The sequence below is a fragment of the Sus scrofa genome, chromosome 13 (assembly GCF_000003025.6).
Source record: "Sus scrofa isolate TJ Tabasco breed Duroc chromosome 13, Sscrofa11.1, whole genome shotgun sequence".
In the NCBI taxonomy this organism is placed as follows: Eukaryota; Metazoa; Chordata; class Mammalia; order Artiodactyla; family Suidae; genus Sus; species Sus scrofa.
The window spans coordinates 6,365,353-6,384,600 of NC_010455.5; the positions used below are offsets into that span (position 1 = coordinate 6,365,353).

General features: G+C 36.7%; 1 protein-coding gene across 1 annotated transcript in view; it reads left to right on the forward strand.

Moving 5' to 3' along the window:
• Nucleotides 1-19,248, forward strand: part of KCNH8 (potassium voltage-gated channel subfamily H member 8) — a 429,124-nt gene that overhangs the window by 260,971 nt on the left and 148,905 nt on the right. The window contains exon 6 of the mRNA XM_021071363.1: nt 16,038-16,195. Within this exon, the coding sequence (XP_020927022.1) occupies nt 16,038-16,195 (158 nt within the window). The remainder of the gene's footprint in view (nt 1-16,037; nt 16,196-19,248) is intronic.

The window sequence follows — 19,248 nt, forward strand, 5'->3', positions numbered from 1 at the left end:
CTCTTTCATAATTCTATCTGAGCCTAGGCCTTCAAGCAAAATGAAATGTATTCCTGGAGTACAGTGTTTGAAGGACGTTGCATGAATAGGGCCACTAGATAAAGACCACACTCTTAGAAGCAGAGTTGGGCATGAATACACGGATTCCTTTTGTTTGGGGTATAGTAATTGCTCAAGAAATTTATGTTTAAAATTTGAAACTGACTACTATAGGAAAGAAGTAAAGAACACAGTGATTCACTTATGCTGAATTGGATATTGGCCTGGAAAAAAAAGATGATCTCACTCAGAAAAACAAAAGATGTTAATTAAGTCTGATTTTAAAAATTGCTGGTACCTCATTTCTGTAGAAAACATTAGAATATTCAAAGCATAGTTATTGGCATTATCTTGTTTAAAACTTAGAACAACCCTTTAAGAAGATGGAAATTGCAAAGAGCTACTTCCTGTTTTTCCTGTCTCACGATATTTTTAAGGCTGACCTTACATACTATCATACAGTTAAGAATGAAATTTGGTGGTAATATTTATTCCAGGTTGTAGAAAAAGAATCTGAAATAGCTCAAGTCACTTTAAAAGTAAAGGAAATACAAAGGGAAATGAAGAGCAAACATTTTAAACAGAAGGTTTAAGACAAATATTTTTATGTTTATTGCTTTATTTAATGATTGTAATAAGCCCTCAAAAGAGTCTTCCAGTCACCTGTAGCCTCTTGTTTGTCAAATGGTGCTTGTTAGTCTTTCTCTGAAAGATTACTTTCCTTTCTGGATGTCTCCTGAGAGCGTAACAGTCCAAGGATAGTTGTAGCATAAAATAACTTTTTCTATTTATGGGACATACTTATGCTAAAGAATTATTTATTCTTTACCTGAAATTCAAAGGTCACGGGCTATTCTGTATTTAATCTTCAAGTAGACGCCGGAGTGACCTCAATGGGTCATATTAATACCCTGACTTTTGTCAACTGGAAAAATATGCACAATGTGAGAGTCGAGAGTTAGGTTTTATCTGAGGCAAAATGAGGACTATAGCTCAGGGAGAGCATTTCAGGTAGCTCTAAGAAACTTCTCCAAAGAAGTAGGGGGGAAAGTCAGTACATGTGTGATTTTGGTAAAGAGGCAGAGGTCCATGCAATCAAGCAGACATTTTTTGCAGAAGGTTACTGGCATCACAAAGAGCAGACATCAACTGAATGATTTTAGTGCCTTAAAGGGGATGTTGAAGGTCAGTAGCTGCAGCAGCTCATGATTTAATCCTTGTAAAAGTAGATGGCAAGTGGCAACTTTGAGTTGGCACTTTAGCAAGCCCACCAGCAGGTCGAATACCCAGGACAGCCGCAGGAAGGGTTTGTGTGAGAAACGATGCTGATCTGTTTTTGAGTAGGGATTGGGAAAGAAGAACTACTGCTTAGGAGTACTCTCATTCTTCATAGAGGCTGGAGAAAAGGGTGAGTCTTTCCCCATAAATGATAAAAAGTCACGTTTTGATTGGATTGTCAAGACCAGCCACCAAAGTACTACTTCAGGAAGCTGGGAGCTGTTAAATTACTAAGTAATGGAAGGAGAGAGTTGCGGGCTGTGCTTTGTATGTGGGTTAGATTTAAAAAGATATAAGAAGAGCCACAACAACTCAATGACTTATGAGGTGTAGAAATTTATTCTCTCTCACCTAGTGTTCTGCTGAGTGTATTGAAGGCCAGTAGAGAGGAGTTGGGGCAAGTGGTTCTCTGAATAGTCATTTAAGGACTGAGGCTAATGGTGGCTTTACCATCTTTAGTAGACAGCTTCTAAGGTCACTTCATTCTCTATTCTAGCCAGAAAAACAGAAGAGCAAAGAGCATGAAAAAGCCAATATACACAATTAATGCAAAGAGCATAAAATTTGCACACAATACTTCCACCTGCAAGTGCTTAGCCACATGACCTCATTAGTTGCAAAGGGGCCTGTGAATGTCATCAAGCTACAATTCTATTATTCTGGAAAAGAGGGAATATGAATTTTGGTGAACAGGTATATTTTGCATTATATCCTAGAGTTGCATTTATAGGGCTTTTAGGCTGAAGGAAAGAGAGAGAAGAAAAGCAAAGAACTGTTTTAAATATTAGAGGCAATGACATACTTTAACAATGTCTCACATTCTTTGGGGTGTAATTCTGACTTTATGGGAATGACTTTACTCACAGAGTTCAGATCCTAATATCAACATAGCATGCAAATCTTCTGCCTGCAAAACAACTAAATAACTATTTCTCCACAGTCATTTATTAAGAGCTTTGCTGTTGCATGTGTTGAAAGCATTTCAAATCTCCTCTATTACAAGACACCAAGTCAGTTCTTTCCAAGTAGTGAGCTGTATTGATAAGCAAAGGTAATAATATACATGCCCATTAAAGATGCCACATAAAAGAAAAGTAGGAGGAAGAATAGTGAACAGCTGTGGAGGGTGATACTTGACCAGATCAGCCCCTGTCTCAGACATGTTTATTAAGATAATACAAATGAATTCTTATCATCAAGAGATTTACTTTCATAACAGATTGAAAATCTGAACCGGCCAAAATATGAAAAGTTCGATAACAACTGAAATGAAGTATACGGAATGCATGGCCAGTAACAATCTAGAAGTAAGTTGGGTCAGTTGTAGTTGAATCTAAGAGCAAAGTATGCATTCTTGCTTCTATTTAAATATGTGTTCAGGATAGCATCAGTACTGATGGCCATTCAAATGCAAAGTAAGCAAATAGCAGTAGTTTGGGAAATAAAATTCATCAAAGTCACCCAAAAAATGTCAAGTAACTACTAGTAACAGCAAAACACCACGTTTGCATTACTCAGTTGTTTAAATGATGCCTCAGAAAACAGCTTCTTAGAAGAAACTTAGCCTTACAGTTTGTTGTGGTGTTCAGTCCTGAGATACCTGAATTCTGTAGCATCTTCTTACGCTAGTGTTTTTGTTGATATTGCTAGAAAAATAGCCATGAAACTATTTCAGTACAATAAAAGGCTAATTTGAAGACAAGACCTTTCCTGTGTACATGATTGGGTCATTTTTAACAAATAACGTGTGTTTTGTTAACTTTTATTTTTACACCAACAGACACTGCCCTATAAGTAGAAAATAAGTAGAAGTAGCTAAAATCAGTAGAAAATATAATAAACAGAAAAACATAGGGTTGGTGGGTTTGGGGAGTTCTGTTCTATTCTTTCTGGAGTATCACTGAGAAACTCTAGAGACTCTATTTTAACTACATAAACAGATGCAGGAGCTTTTCTTCCTTCTTCTCCAGAAACACCATATGATAAGTGTAAAGGGTAAACCATATGAATGTAAAAAGAAATTTCAATGTGAAATACAAAAAAAAATAATTGGAGACTTCATTTCTTTAAAGGGTCTAGCTCTAATTGTTAGCCCCTTTGATACTGTATATTTCCAAGCCATAGATTAACCCCCCGGAGCAGTCGTCTCTGACTGACAGTAAACCAGGTGCATCCCAGCATTAACTGGCCTTGGAATTTCTCCTGCTCCACTTCAGTCAGTACTCTTCCATCTTGTTGAGTTCCAGTGTGATTACTTAGAGTTTTAAGTAAGTTTTCTGCTAGCCTTGTGACTTCTTTTCTTGGCTTTGGTGATCCAGCTACCAAGATGAATTCTTGGCTCTTACAAGCCTGCTGATAGTGAGTTGACTTATTGTGTTACCAAACTCAGGTTCCACTGCTTGCTGCTCAAAAGCCAAAAATTGGAGTTCCTGTTGTGGCACAATGGAAACGAATCGACTAAGAACCATGAGGTTGCGGGTTCAATCCCTGGCCTCGCTCATTGGGTTAAGGATCTGGTGCTGCTGTGAGCTGTGGTGTAGGTCACAGATGCGGCTTGGATCTGGCGTTGTTGTGGCTCTGGCGTAGGCCAGCAGCAACAGCTCCGATTAGACCCATAGCCTGGGAAACTCCGTATGCCGTGGGTGAGGCCCCCAAAAAACAAAACAAGACAAAAAAATAAAAAATAAATAAAAAAAAACAGCCAATAATACAAGAGGCAATAGAAAGGAAAGCTGACTGTCAGGGGAGAAGGTGGACCCATTTTTAATTATTTATTTATTTTTCCTTCTCTTTTTTTATTATTTTTTATTACTCAATGAATTTATTACATTTATAGTTGTACAGTGTTTATCACAATTCAATTTTATATCCTTTCCATCCCACACCCTCAGTGCATGACATTTTAAAAAGGAAAAAGGAGGTGAGAATCTGAGTGAATCTTCAAGTCAGGACCCTGGGCTCTGCATAATCGATTCTCTATTGAGTGCAGAGTGGTTGACTCTTCAGATGTTACCTTGCCTATGTGATCTGCCTGCAGAATTGCTCAGGGGGCTCTTGGGGGTGGAAAGCTAACCATTCTTTACTTAATTCATTCTTACTTCTTTTTATCTGGAAAAAGAATCAACAGGTTAGACAAGGCGTGGTGTGCATACTGGAGAACATAAATCAAGAGTTAGGTTAAATCGATTAGTGATCTCATTCCTATAAATTAGGTTCTTTTAAGGTTAGAGGGAAGGAGAAATGGGCAAACTGGAAAGGGGCAAAAGAGTTGCTTTCAGTTGGGCTGCTCTCTCTCTACTCAAACAGCCCTGAGGGAGAATTGATAAAACAAATACCATTTCATTTCCCAACTTTCCTTTGACTTCAGTGACTGGAATGTAACATGAGTGAAGAATTACTCTTTGCCCCAACGTTGGCATTTTGGCCAGGGCCTGCTCATACTTTACTGAAATCAGATGGGTTTAGCTTGAGAGTGTTGATCTTTTTGTGATTTTACTCTTCACAGTGACTAAAAAAGACTGAAATATAGAAGAGCAATTCTGGCATAACAGCCATGTAATGTCTACTGACGGCATTCCTAAAAATAACTATGAAATCATAATGTGCTTAAGTGAGAATCTATTTTTCCCTTAAGCAAGCATGATTCTATTATTTCAAACACTTCAAATTCTATATTCGAAATTCAAATATTTCAAATAAAAATCCATTTAGTTTTTTTAATGTACTTCAGATTTGTGACTAATCAATTTATGCTTTAGAAGTTAAATATACTAGTCATATTTTGAAGCTATTGAGAGCCCTTGAATATAGCTTGAACACAGCTGTTTCTGACTATGCTGGAAAAACTAGTGTCTAACAGATTGGCAGGTCATGGGAACAAAATGTAGAGACCAGAGACAGATCTGCATATACATGATTACCTGATTTATGACAAAAGTGTCACTGAACTGCTCTGGGGAAATGGTTAAATGGTGGTGGAGCAATTGGATATCCACTGGGAAAATATAAATCTTGACTCCTGTATCATACCATGCCCAAAATCAATTGCAACTGGATTGTAGACAAGATGTGAAAGCTAAAAAAGAAAATTCCTAGAAGACATCATAGTAGAATATTTTAATTACCTTCACATAGGCCTAAATTCCTAAACAGAACACAACACATATTCAGAATATATAATAGCAATTCCTAGATATCATTAAAAGAAAAGGGAGGGAAATATATTTCAATGGACAAAAGTCTTATACCAAAACTTCATGAAAGAAGCTACCCAAATATGAAATTAGTATGTGCTTGATATCATTAGGGAAATAAAAATAATTTTACTACCACTAGCATGGCAAAAAGACAAAACAAACAAAAAAAGCAAAGAAAACAAAACCAAATTACTAAATTACCAAAGATGTGGGAAGATATGGAGCAATCTGAAATCTCATATAGAGTATGTAGAAATGTAAATTTGTACAATCTCTCTGTACAACTTTGCCAGCATCTACTAAAGTAAAATATATAATTACTTATATAATTACTTTAAGACCCAGATATTTGATTCATATAACCAACACATACCTATACCTGCACAAGGAAATATAGGTATTGTGTGTGTATGTGTGTGTGTGTGTTTAAGCCCAAATTAGAAACTAGGCAAGTAAGATTATCAACAACAATAGAATTAAGAAGTGCATTGCTGTATAGCTATATAATGAAATACTGTACAGCAGTTAAAAAATAGTGAACTTGGTACCATGGTACCAATTGATGAAAAGTACATAGGCAACGTCTTATGAAAGAATTTATGTACAAGAGTATATACTATATGATTCCACTTATACAGAGTTCCCAACTATGAGAAAAACCAATATATGATAATTGGGACAACAGTGACTTTGAGGGGTTAATAACTGGACAGGATCATGGAAGGTTCTAGTGTTCTGGTCCTAGTTGTATCTCTATCCATGGTGCTGAAAAGATTGTCAACTTCAGGAAAATGTATCAAGCTGTCCATTTTGAGAATAGTATACCATATATATGTAATTCTTAAAATAAAAGTTTTTTGAGATATGTTGGACAATTTTGCATGTAGTAACCTATGGTCAAAATGCTGTATCTTTTTATGACTCTAAAAATTACATAAATCTCAAAAATAATGTTATAGATACCACCAGAAGAATCTCCTTCCTAGGCTGGAAAGAGAGGAAGAAATATCGTAAAAAAATATTCTGATGGTAGCATACACACAGACTCTAAGTGTAAATTCCAGCTCTATTGCTTTCTAGTTGGTAACTTTAAGCAAGTTAATTCTGAGTCTATAACCCATCATCATTCAAGGACATAGTATCTACTTCACAGAGACCATGTGGGGATCAAAGTAGCTTATACATGTACAGCACTAAATCCCTATCACATAACAAGAATTTAATAAATGTTACCTATTATTTTTCATTATTATTTTATTGTCATTTTAACACCATTATGTTATGTGTATGAAGTCTATAAAATAACAATAAAATGATAGTATGAATATGTGAGGCAGCCTTGGATAAATCCTTCATGGTCTCTGATTCCAGTTTTGATGCCTGAAGTGGTAGTGGTATTACTGGTAGTTATAACAGCAAAGGCAACTGGTACCTGCTCAGTGGTTTCCAACCTGGGAGCCTGATGCCGAATTCTCACTGTGAACCACTCTTCTCTATAACCTTTTAAGAATGTCTGTCAGGATGGGCTAGAGTTTGCTATGATAACAAACAACCTCAAACTCTCAGTGGGATATTACACGAAGGTTTGCATCTCCCTCATACTAAGCACCCACTGTGGATCAGCTGTGAGCTCTGTGTCCTGTAGTCACCTTGAATCCCAGGCTTTAGAGGCCCCATCTTGCCACATATTTCCATGATCATCAAGGCAGGAAGAAGAAAAAGTGAGGAATTGCATACTAACTTTTAATGTTCTGCGCAGAAGTGTTTTGGCTACTCCTGCTCTCACCATTTTAGCCAAAGCAAGTCCAGAGATTCACTTAATCTCTTCAGGCACTGGGAAATATATCAGGAGGTAGAAGCCAGAAAGATCTGTCAAATGGCACTAAAGACTATCACAAAAGTACTGAGAATTTTATTTTCTTCATATATGAAAGTGAACATGAAATCTTAATGAAAATGTAAAATAATGTGTAACTATAAAAGCTCTTATTATTTAACCTAAATTTTTCTCTCTAAGGAGGATATATATGATGGATTTCACACTGGGGAAAACATGAACTAGATTAACACACTTTCTTTTTTCCTTTCTTCTTTTTTGGGCCACACCTCAGCATTTGGAAGTTCCCCAGCTAGAGGTCAAATCAGAGCTGCCGTGACCAGCCTATGCCACAGCCACAGCAATGCCAGATGTGAGAGCTTTCTGCCACCTACACCACAGCTCATGGCAATGCCAGATCCTTTAACCCACTGAGCGAGGCCAGGGATTGAACCTGCATCATCAACCTGCTGAGCTACAATAGGAACTTCCAGGATAAACACATTGTTTATTATTTATCTTAGTCTTCATTAATTATAAGTCATGTTACTTGAATAATCAATATTTACTTCATATGAAATTGACTTTATTAGTTTTTTTAAAAAATTCATGACGATATTATAGATGTGCTAGTCCTTATATTTTCTACTGTAGTTATATGTGAAAGTCTTATCACTATAAAGTTATAGCTTTTATAGTTATATATAAACAGAATACGTATGCTAAAAGATTTTATATTATTAAGTAGTATATGCATAAATCATAGTTTTTCAATGGGTTTATGTTTAATAATTAAATTATTTTACTAAAAATAATCAAACGATTCCAAAGTTCAATATCTAATTTAGAGTTAAAGTAGCACCTTTTGAAAAAGTGGATAATTTATAGGGAGCCAAAATTGGCGGTTTGTATACATAGTACTGTGCATGTTACATGGAAGGTTTTCGAGATGGCAACTTTATACAATAAAATGAAAGCAATGTACAAAGTTAGTATAATAATCATTGGTCATAGACAATAAGGGATAGTGTTCATAGAAATCTACTGGGAATCTGTGCTGTCTCCTGTGACCTGCCAGCTTATTCACATAATGGGGCTTCCTTGTGCACTGAGAGATAGAATGACATAAGATAAGAAGAACATCAAAGGTCATGGTCACCATCAGAAACAGGCTTCTTTTGGATGCCTTGCCTGTCTTTGAGTGCTGAGGACCCTGCTCAGGGTCCTCAATTGTGATAGTTGTATGGTACTTAAAGATGTCGCAAAGCTGAAAGCTGTAGCTAGATCTTTTAATAAAGATAGGAGTGGTCAATTGAGAGCAATCTGTACAAAAACCTTTATCGGGGATTTAAATTGGTAAAAGTTTACTTCAGCTGATAGCATTACAAGAGTTTGGTTTTGTTTCGTTTTGTTTTTAAGATCCCTCAACAATGTGTTAAGGCTACATTACTAAAAGGAAAACCAGTTCTAAATGTATTACTAGAAACATAATACTACTATCCCGTTGGCAGAATTTTTTAAGCGTGATAATGTTGACTGTTGGTGAGACTGTGGAATAGTGAGAACTATGGAAACACTGCTGGGGAGGGTGTGTATATTTGCTATGGTCAGCCTATTGGACAAGCTATGTCTGGAGAATGAATGTTTGTCTTTCCTGGTAGAGAAGAGAGGAGGGACCCTTTTGAAAATTTATGTCCTTCCTACTTTTAGGCAAATAGGAGGAGAGCAGGGAGCTTTTCTGGGTTTTGTTGCTTCTCACTTGCCTTCACCCCAAAATAATTGTTATGCCAAGTGGCATATTTGGGGATCACATATCCTATACCTTTCTCAGTACCTTACTTTCAAAAGGACAATATTTAACTACATGAGTGGTTTTCTCTTTTTTATTGTGTTCAAGACTGGAAATTTTCTTTTCAAAGTAAAAATTGATGAAGCAGCTCACTGTGTAACATGAATGAAAGTTTAGCTTGAGAAGACGAAGGAGAGAGAAGGAGAGAGGGAAGGAGGTGGGAGGGAGGAAAGAAGGAAGAAAGGAAGAAAGGAAGGAAGGAAAGAAAAGGCAAAAGCTCAAATCCTGTCATCGGTGAGACTTTGCTGTGTAAACTACCAAACTAGAGAAAAGCATCAGAGCTGGGAAAAGGACCATATCAGTAAGAGATGGTTGAAGAAATGGAGGTATACAGCGTTGGGCACAAAAAAATTGATAACTGATCTCAAATACTTATAAGAAGAATATTTATATTTATTTTTCGGTTGAAGTGAACCATTTAATCTGTGTTGCTGCCAAGGACAAAACTAGAACCAAGTAAAGGGAGTTATAAGGAGGAAGACATCCAGATGAGGAAAGAAGGACTATCTAGACTATCAGACTAAGAGAGCACTCTCAGAAGGCAGAGGGCTCGCCATTGCTGGAAGCATTCAATGCCTGATTCACTCCTCCTTGTGAAGTATGACACAGATGGGGTTCTTCCATTCAAAGAGACATTAGGATGGAAGGACTTCTCTTCTGGTTGGGTCCATCTGACATTGATGTTGAGGGTCAAAACTGATGTAAGAGTCCACCCTGATCTTGGTACAGAACAGAGCCAATGACAGCATCAGCTACCCCTTGACCCATTTCAGCCTTCCCTTTTCTTCTGCAGGCAGTTGCTCTTAAATGCTGCTTTTCACTGCATCTTATGCCCTTCCTTTTCTTTTACCTTTCATTTCAGGTAAGAAAGAGGGGCAAATGCTGACAAGATGAGCAGGGATCTAGTGGTATGGAAATCTCACCCACTAATGTTGGCGATCAATTATAATCATTCTTAGGACTTTGAGTCCCTCAAGCCTCTTCATTAATCAGCTCCCAGTTACTCCTTTGCACACCGTCCAGCTCAAATTTGCTGTGGCATCACACTGTGTACAAAGGAGTGCCTCACAATCAATGAAAAAAGACAGGGTATCCTTAGAATATTAGTCAGCAGCTGGTTTAGTTAAAATTCTCTCCACCCATGCTGTACTACACTGATTAATTTTTAAAGAAATGGCTAAATGAAGATATTAATTATTTGTATTTGGTGCATATGCTCTCATGCACACCATTATATTTTAATTTACTTTTTAATGGGCAAACCAATATTATATTGAAATTATTTCCCATCTGGCATGCATGCTAATAAAGAAAAGAAATCTACTGATTTGTGCCATTTCAAGTTTAACCTTTTGGGGGGTACATAGTTCTTAAGGAAATCAAGTGGGAAAAACTTGATTTAATCTTCTTGCCTTTTAGTTCCCATACTTAACAACCATTTAGGGAGGGAGAGAAATGAAGCACTTGTTTCTGGAGATGTTAACAATATGAGACCTGAACATGTACGGTTATCTCTGTATTATTTGTCTTTCTTTTAATCGTGCTTATGTAAAACCCAAATAAAAGAAGGTAAACTAATCATCCTGGAAAATAATTCAGTACCATCTGAATCACAAATTATATTCTGCCTCCTTTTGGTGGGTATATTGTGACCAATTTTTTTGAAATGCTGTAAACCGAATAGAGTAGGTATTGTAATTCTCTATTGCCTCTATTTACTCTTTCCCAGAAGCCCAGAAGCCCAGCACCATGTACCATCAGAGACTGCTAATGTGTATACACATACATGTGGCATTAACCTTTGTAGGTCCTAAATTCTTAGGAAATAATTCATTATGGTTTGGGGAGTGGTTTCTCTGAGTCAAACTGTGTGTGTACATATACTTAGGGACAGCTGTGCCCATTGATAATAAATGGAAAAAATAAGAAAAATAAAATATAAAAATGTGGATATCAATGAATTTTCATTTGTTGTTCAACCTAAAGTTGAAAAGCCTCTTACTTAGGCTTTCTAAGATATCTCAAAATGAAAACCGCACTGCTGCCTTTTAGGGAGGTTGTGGATTGTCTGGAGGAGGCTACATTCTTACTGCAACATTTGAATGAGTCCCTGATTTAATTCACCGAAGATGTAAAACTTGATGGGAAGTGGGACAACCTCAGGAGACAGAGCAGCTGCAGGCAACATTGGTGCATCTCCACTTTGCCTCCATTGTTCTCTTATGAGGGACATCAGCTCTGGAAGGCTTTCTCCCTCATCACAATCCAATTTTATTCTATGTTTTCCTTGCTCTTAAAGAACATGTACTTATCTCTGCCCTTTCAATAAGGGAATATTTACATTGAACACCCCCCCACACACCCAAAGTCCTTCTCAGTGGAGAGAATACAAAGTGAATTCCCAGTTGTCCCTGGACAAATGCTTAATCTCTGTATTTCCAGAATCAGAAACAGTTCATTTCTCCACATTCAATTCTGTGACTGGAATGTAATGTTCTTTTACCTGGGTGGGGCCATTGATGAATTGAATCTAAGGGCTGCAATTGGAAATATATTTCCCTGGATCGACCTATTGTTATTGCCTCTAAAACGTATTTGAAAGTGCAGGAAATCTTTAAGGTAATAAAAGGAAAATGGAATTGAGCATCAAAAGATACCCTCTTTCTTTCTTGCTTACTGTCTTCATGACTTTGAAAAATTTCTTTAAATCTCCTGAGTCATTAGTAAAATGTCCTTGATAGTACACCTCAGAGTTGGCATGGGAACCACACAGGCTAACGAACATGAAAATATGTTTAGCAAATCACAGTGCAACAGAACTAAGTCTATTTTTACGTGTATCACAAAAGTGTGTTTCTTTCAAAAATCAGCTATCTAAAAATAATACCCATCACTCAATAAACCTACAGTCTTTGTACAGTTGTACCATAGTCCTAGAAATTTTAGGCTATAATATATAATCTCACTTTTACCCTTGAAAATAAACCTGAAACTGTTCAAGTATTTCAAAAGTATATTTGCATCCATGCATTTAAAAATAGCTTTTATTCTTTAGCTGCTAACATTTTTGTGTATAAAAGTTTTATCATTACTTCTTTTTAAACTTAGAGGAAGCGTGTCTTCTTTTTATCCAGTTCACTCAGTTGAGTGACAGATGCTTTTTTAAAAAGGCTTCTAAACTGATATTCGGTAATAACTCATCCAAGAAAATACCTTCTCTATTCAGAAGACTGCACCTCTATTTCATTCTTTAGCCAGCCACATAATTAACCACATAGATTTTATAATGTTTGATGTATCAGTCAACCAAAGACCAATCAATCATTTCTTTCATTCAGGAGAGCACCCTAGGTGTGTGGATGGTGGCTGTGGATTTCCCTGAAATTTGTGGTAGAACCTAGTGATCAGTTAGTAAATATACAAGGAAATTGTTCCTTCAATTTGATAATGAACGCATGGGCTTACCTCAGCCTGTAGTTTGGAAAGCAAATCTCATTGAAGGGCTTGGTAAACCCCTCTTTGGATTTCTTACGATAGGTTGGAAACTTTGGAGTTCCCTTGCGACTCAGCAGTAACAAACCCAACTAGTAACATTGAGGATGCAGATTCAATCCCTGGCCTCGCTCAGTGGGTTAAGGATCCTGGCATTGCTGTGATCTTTGGTGTAGGTCACAGACACAGCTTGGATCCCGCGTTGTATGGTTGTGGTGTAGGCCAGCAGCTGCAGCTCCCATTTGACCCCTAGCCTGGGATCTTCCACATGCTGGGATATAGCCCTAAAAAGCAAAAAGAAAGAAAAATGTTGGAAAACTAAATGCCTCATCTGAGCTTTCTTTTGAAAACTGTGAAGTTGAAATCGCTGCTTAATTTCAGCAGCTGGTGTCTAACCTGTTAAATTGTTCTGATAATACACAAGTATGTGAGTCTAGAAAGTTAAACACAGAAAGAATGAAAGTTCACATGCTACCATAGCAACTTCAAGGCACTCCCCTGAGCTCCCAGGCCCCTCTTGGCAGCCATGCTTCAGTGATGCATGGGTATGTTGCTATGATAGCATTTTTAATCTGCAGCGAAAATCATCTTGTGATTGTGTTCATCCTTTGTAGAATGGCTTATCAACTAGTTTCATCCTTCCGTATTTTCAATATTAACATCAGAAGTATTTTTCTAGGGGGTCCGTACCTGTGACATATGGAAGTTCCTGGACCAGGGATCGAATTGGAGCCACAGCTGTGACCTATGCTGAAAGTGCAACAATGCCAGATCCTTAATCTCTGTGCCATAGCAGGAACTGCCAACAATGGAAGTATTTTGATGTTTTTATTTTTTGACAAAAGTATAACTTCTCATAATGTCATCTTAATAAGTTAGGTCATTCACAATAGTCTAGAACAATTAATTCTTTCTTTTTGAATCACCTAAAACTTGCTTCCAGATCTAAGATGTAACGGATCTCTGTTACGGCACCAGAACCCAAGATAGAGAATTAGAATTTAAGAGACTTGTGTTTGGATCTCACTCTTTCACTAACTAGCTGAGGGTTTTAATCCTGTGCTTTAGTTTCATTATCAGGTCATTTGACTTCTCTTCTGCCTCAGTTTTCTCATCTGTAAAAGGGATTAATAAAAGTACTTAACCTCTCAGCATTGGTGTAAGAAGCCAATGAGATTATGGGGTCCTAGAACAGCACTGGGCTCCTTCTAAGAACACATTTTTTATCTATAATAATGTAATAGTTTTCTGTTTTGTCATAATTCCTATATTATCTCATCTCATGAGGCTGTGAGAAACAAATCACTTAATAAATGTTACATCAGTTTATTACTGCACAATTACCATAAATGTATCAGTCTAAAGCAATACCTCTTTAGTATCTGATAGTTTCTATAGGTCAGAAGTCCAAATCTAGCTTAGCTGAATTCTCTGCTCAGGCCCTCACAGGGTTGAAAATCAAGGTGTCAGCTACACTGTGTTCCTTTCTGGAGCTCAGGATGCTCTACCAATCTCATGTGACTGATTAATAAATCTCATTTCTTTATGGTTATGGAGCTAAGGTCTCCATTTCTTGCTAGATGTCAATGAAGAGTCACTCTCAGCAATTAGAGGCTACCTACCATTCCCTGCCATATGGCCCTTCCCATAATATAGCAGCTGCTTTTTCCAGGCCAGGAAGAGTGTATTTCACTGCTTTCCAATCCCTTAACAGCAGATGAAGAAAACTCTGCTTAAATGGGCTTACCAGATTAAGTCAGGCCAGGTAGTATCATTTCCCTTTAGCTGTGTGGTACAGCATGGTCATCCTTTGATATTTCATCACCCTTACGCAAGAGGAATAGATCATATGAGAGTGAGAGTCATGGGGGGAGGGTTCATCTTAAAATTCTGCCTGCAAATGTGATATGAATTGAAAAGTAAAAATGATATGCAAGTATAAAGTGCATCTTATTGTAATTTTTATTATTGTTATCATTATGATCATGAACTCAAGAAATTCTTGACCTCATACTACATTCTTCCACCTATTTTTAGGGTTTAAATTAGCTATAATGAGTATTCCAGTTCTTTTAAAATTTATGTAACTCTGAGCTTCACGCTCACTTTCTAAGTCCTTGAATCCCTACTCTTTTGGGGTATTTACTTCCTACATTCCCTACCTTCTCTCCTTTGATCTTTGTCACCAAAGTAGGACACTCTCCAAGAACAAAGTCCTACAGAAAAATATGTTTCTGTTGGAATCACCAATCCCTAAAATTCTCATCCCTCATCACACATGCATGTATGCACTAATCCTGAAATTCCCTACAGCTTGGTTGTACTCAACTCTAAAACAAATTAAGGAAAGAATGATCTTTTCTGACGCTTTAATGATATGCAACCCCGGAACTATGTGATAGACTGAGAAGTTTATTCACAAGCTCCAGGATTGAGCTGATGATGATCCACATGGCTATGGCTTTGTCATCTGACCAACACTCATATATGCATATACTGTAAAATGTTTGATAAATATATATAATATAATATAAATATAAATATAAATTCAAATATAAAATAAAAATAATATAAAATGCTGGTGTAAGGAATGATTGAAAATGATGGTCTCGTCCATTTAAGCAGAATGTGGAAATTAAACCTAGAAATCCAAATGAGAAATTTCTAGTATTTTGTGAATACAAACACCTTCAGGACAGGGATGAATTTCATATCCATACAGAGATGAGTAAAACCTTTGTACATGGAATAGAGAGTACTATTGGATTAAAAAAAAGAAGAAGAAAAAGAGTAGGGACTGCAATTGTACTTGTGTCCATAATCGTCTCTGTCACCATTGGCCAGATGATCATGGATGAGTTACTTTTTCTATGAAGACTTAGTCTCTGCCTCTGTTAATACTGTCTACTGTGTACTGACTACTGTGTTGTTAATACACTCTATTGTGAAAGATGTTCTGAGGAGTAAGCGAAACAATCTATGCAAAATTCTTAGGACCGTGTCTGGTGCAGAGTGAACATTTAGTGTTGGCTATTGCTGTTATCGTTATTTACTTTAATTATGTTAGCATGTGACCCAATGTCTGGAATGTATTAGGTGCTCAGAAAATATTGCTCTCTTCACCTTTCTCCAATACCTGTTTGTTGAATTGAATTGGATCTATCAATAAGAGTATTTTGGATATTGTCAATCAAATAAGTTAAAAGGCTACTGTTAGTCTAATTTAATACAATTTTCTTCCTCCCTCCCTTTCTCCTTGCCCACCTGCCTGTCTTCCTTCTGTCCTCTCTTCTCTCCTTGTCTTCCCTTCTTTTCTTCTAATTTCTTTCTCCTTACTTCTTTCTCTCTCTCTTTTTTTCTCAAGCAGATATTATTTTAAATTTTCGAACAACTTATGTCAGCAAGTCTGGCCAAGTTATCTTTGAAGCAAGATCAATTTGCATCCACTATGTCACAACCTGGTTCATCATTGATTTAATCGCTGCCCTGCCTTTTGACCTCCTGTATGCTTTCAATGTCACAGTGGTGAGTAAAGAGCTCCCTTCTACATGACCTTGGTGGTTGGTTTTACCCCATGTTTATTTTTCACATGTTCAGGTTCTAAATGTTTGCAGCAATTCGTATGTCCAGGATTTCATGCCCTTTTTAATAAAAAGGCCAAGGCAACTAAAGATATGCAGGCCAGATTCCCCACTTAAAGAAATTACTTCCTTTTGAAATTTGCATTACTTGTCTCTGAGATAATTTAAATAACTAGAACTAGGAATTTATCATCAATCATGACTCACTAAACAAATCTTTTGATAAGGAAACCATCTGCAGGAATATAAGTATTACTTTATGTTACTCAGCCAGATATTTGCCTCAAGAATTTGGTGGAGAGTTTGAAGACTCCTTCTACTTTTATGACCTTTACTCTCTATCTCTTGAATATTTCATTCTTTGTTGGCAAAACAAACAGAAGACTTATCAAGATAGAGAGAGAAATGCTGAAATTAAAATAAGAGGATTCCATCACTTCTTAGAAGTCTTCATAAAAACATTGGATTGGACAAAAACCTAAATGATAAAATGACCAACATAAACTAAGCATCCTCTTGAATTTTTTTTTTTTTTGTCTTTTTTTTTTTGCCTTTTTTTTTTTCTAGGGCCGCTTCCACAGCATATGGAGGTTCCCAGGCTAAGGGTCCGACCAGAGCTATAGCCATCGGCCTACACCACAGACACAGCAACGTGGGATCCGAGCCTCGTCTTCAACCTACACCACAGCTCACAGCAACGCCGGATCCTTAACGCACTGAGCAAGGCCAGGGACCGAACCCGCAACCTCATGGTTCCTAGTCGGATTCATTAACCACTGCGCCACGACGGAAACTCCCCTCTTGAATTTTTATTGATATTTGTAACTTCTCCTCTTTCTTCATTTAAATTCTTTATTCTCATGTATTCACACAGAAAGTAAAGTGTGCCCACTTGCAGTAGTAGCTATTTTTACTATTTAATGATTGACTTTCTTAAAAGCCTTAAGTACTCCCTTATAACAGAGATTTTTAGGAAAGTAGAATGGCATTTTTGAATCAGTAGTGCAGTTTGCTGTTAGAGTAACAGATTTTAGCAGGCAAAAATTTACTAAACCTTAGTTCAATTTAAACATGTTGCCTGCTTACTTGATAACTCCTCCCCTTAGAAATTATATTCTCTGTCAAGAATTTAAAAGCATAGTTTTCAATATTAAAAAATACCATCAGGAGTTCCTGTAGTGGTGCAGCAGAAGTGATTCCGACTAGGAACCATGGGGTTGCGGGTTTGATCCCTGGCCTTGCTTAGTGGGTTAAGGATCCGGCATTGCCATGAGCTGTGGTGTAGGTCGCAGATATGGCTCGGATCTGGCATTGCTGTGTCTGTGGTGCAGGCCGGTGGCTACAGCTCCGATTAGACCCATAGCCTGGGAACCTCCATGTGCCGTGGGTGAGGCCCTAAAAAGATTAAAAAAAAAAATGCTATCATTATTGATTTCAGAATGAAGATTGAACTATAATCCTGAATATTTAATACAGAGTTGTGGATTTTTTAATTGCCTGTACAATAGTATTTTTCTTTTCTTTTCTTTGGGTTAAGTTGGGAAGTTGAGAGTCAACATCTTGAAGAGGTTTATAACTCAACTGAAAGGAAAGCTCTAGGGAAAATCTAGCATATAATATCAATCAGTGCTAAACTGAATTGTTATCTGAGCTTTTTAAAGTGCTTTTCAAGATTGAATTTGACTAGATAAGTATGCTATAATGAAACTGTAATGACTTAAAACAAAGCTTTTGCAAGACAGCCCCAAAAAATCCCAAAGAAGTGTACAATTTACAAAATGATAAGAAAATTTTCCCAATTATCCTTTTCCTGGAGAATTGTTAAATAAATGCCATTTCATAGACCCTGATATGAATTAACTTGTTGCTCTGCTACTAAATACTAATAATATTTTTATATATTCTATTTTTCTGTGCACTCAACAAATAGGATAATTTAAAATATATTATAGAATATAAAATAAAAAAATATGTTTAGATAGGATTAAAATGTTCATTGCTTGAAATTAATGCAAGTGAAGAATCTTTGAAAAGGTCTAATTCTCATAATTTGATGAATTTTAAATACTTGTACATTTTCACTGCACTTCCACTCCCTTTGTTCTCACTTACGAAATATGTACAAATTCTTTGTAAAGAATGCAAGCTAGGAGTTTCTTTCATGGCTCAATAGTTAACAAACCCAACTAGGATCCATGAGGATGCTGGTTCAAACCTGACTCAATGGGTTAAAGATCCAGTGTTGCCGTGAACCGTGGATAGGCCTCAGCTGTGGCTCCTATTCAACCCCTAGCTTGGGAACTTCCATGTGCTGCAGGTGCAGCCGTGAAAAGCAAAAAAAAAAAAAAAAGAATGCAAGCTATGAATCAATACCTATTTCAGAGAGAAAGAAAAAGAGGAAGGAATATCTCTTTTCACTGATAATTTTTCTGCTTTTCACAGGGGTGAGCGTATGATTATTTAACAAATTAGCATACAAATTTGTTAAATTAGTCAGCATGAAATATTCTATTTGAATAGAAAGCTTATTCAAAATATTATATATACTTCCCAGGAAAGCATAAGTTATGAGGAGAAGTTTATAAGTTTGCTATTGTTATACCATACAGACTTACAAAAAGGAAAGCAGAAATAAAGAAACAAAGGTGTTATTTTCCTAGACCTAAAATGGGTCCAGTGAGTGCATTCCGTAGAGATTTGCAATTCAGAAATGAATTGCAGCCATCAAAAATGTATTGCATGCTTTAGCTTTGCCTGTGCCCACAACTGCTGATGGCAAATGTTTTATGTATAGCTCGCACATTTATTTATTAAAACATACCATATATAAGTCATTATGAAAGGCACTATGAGAGAGAAAATTGTGAATGAGACAAGGAAACTGTGATATAGTGAAAAAAAGCCTAAGTATGAATCCAGATTTTATCACTCACCATCTAAGTGACATCCTTGGGGAAGTTAACGTCAAAATACGCCTAAAATGAGCATAAAAATTCC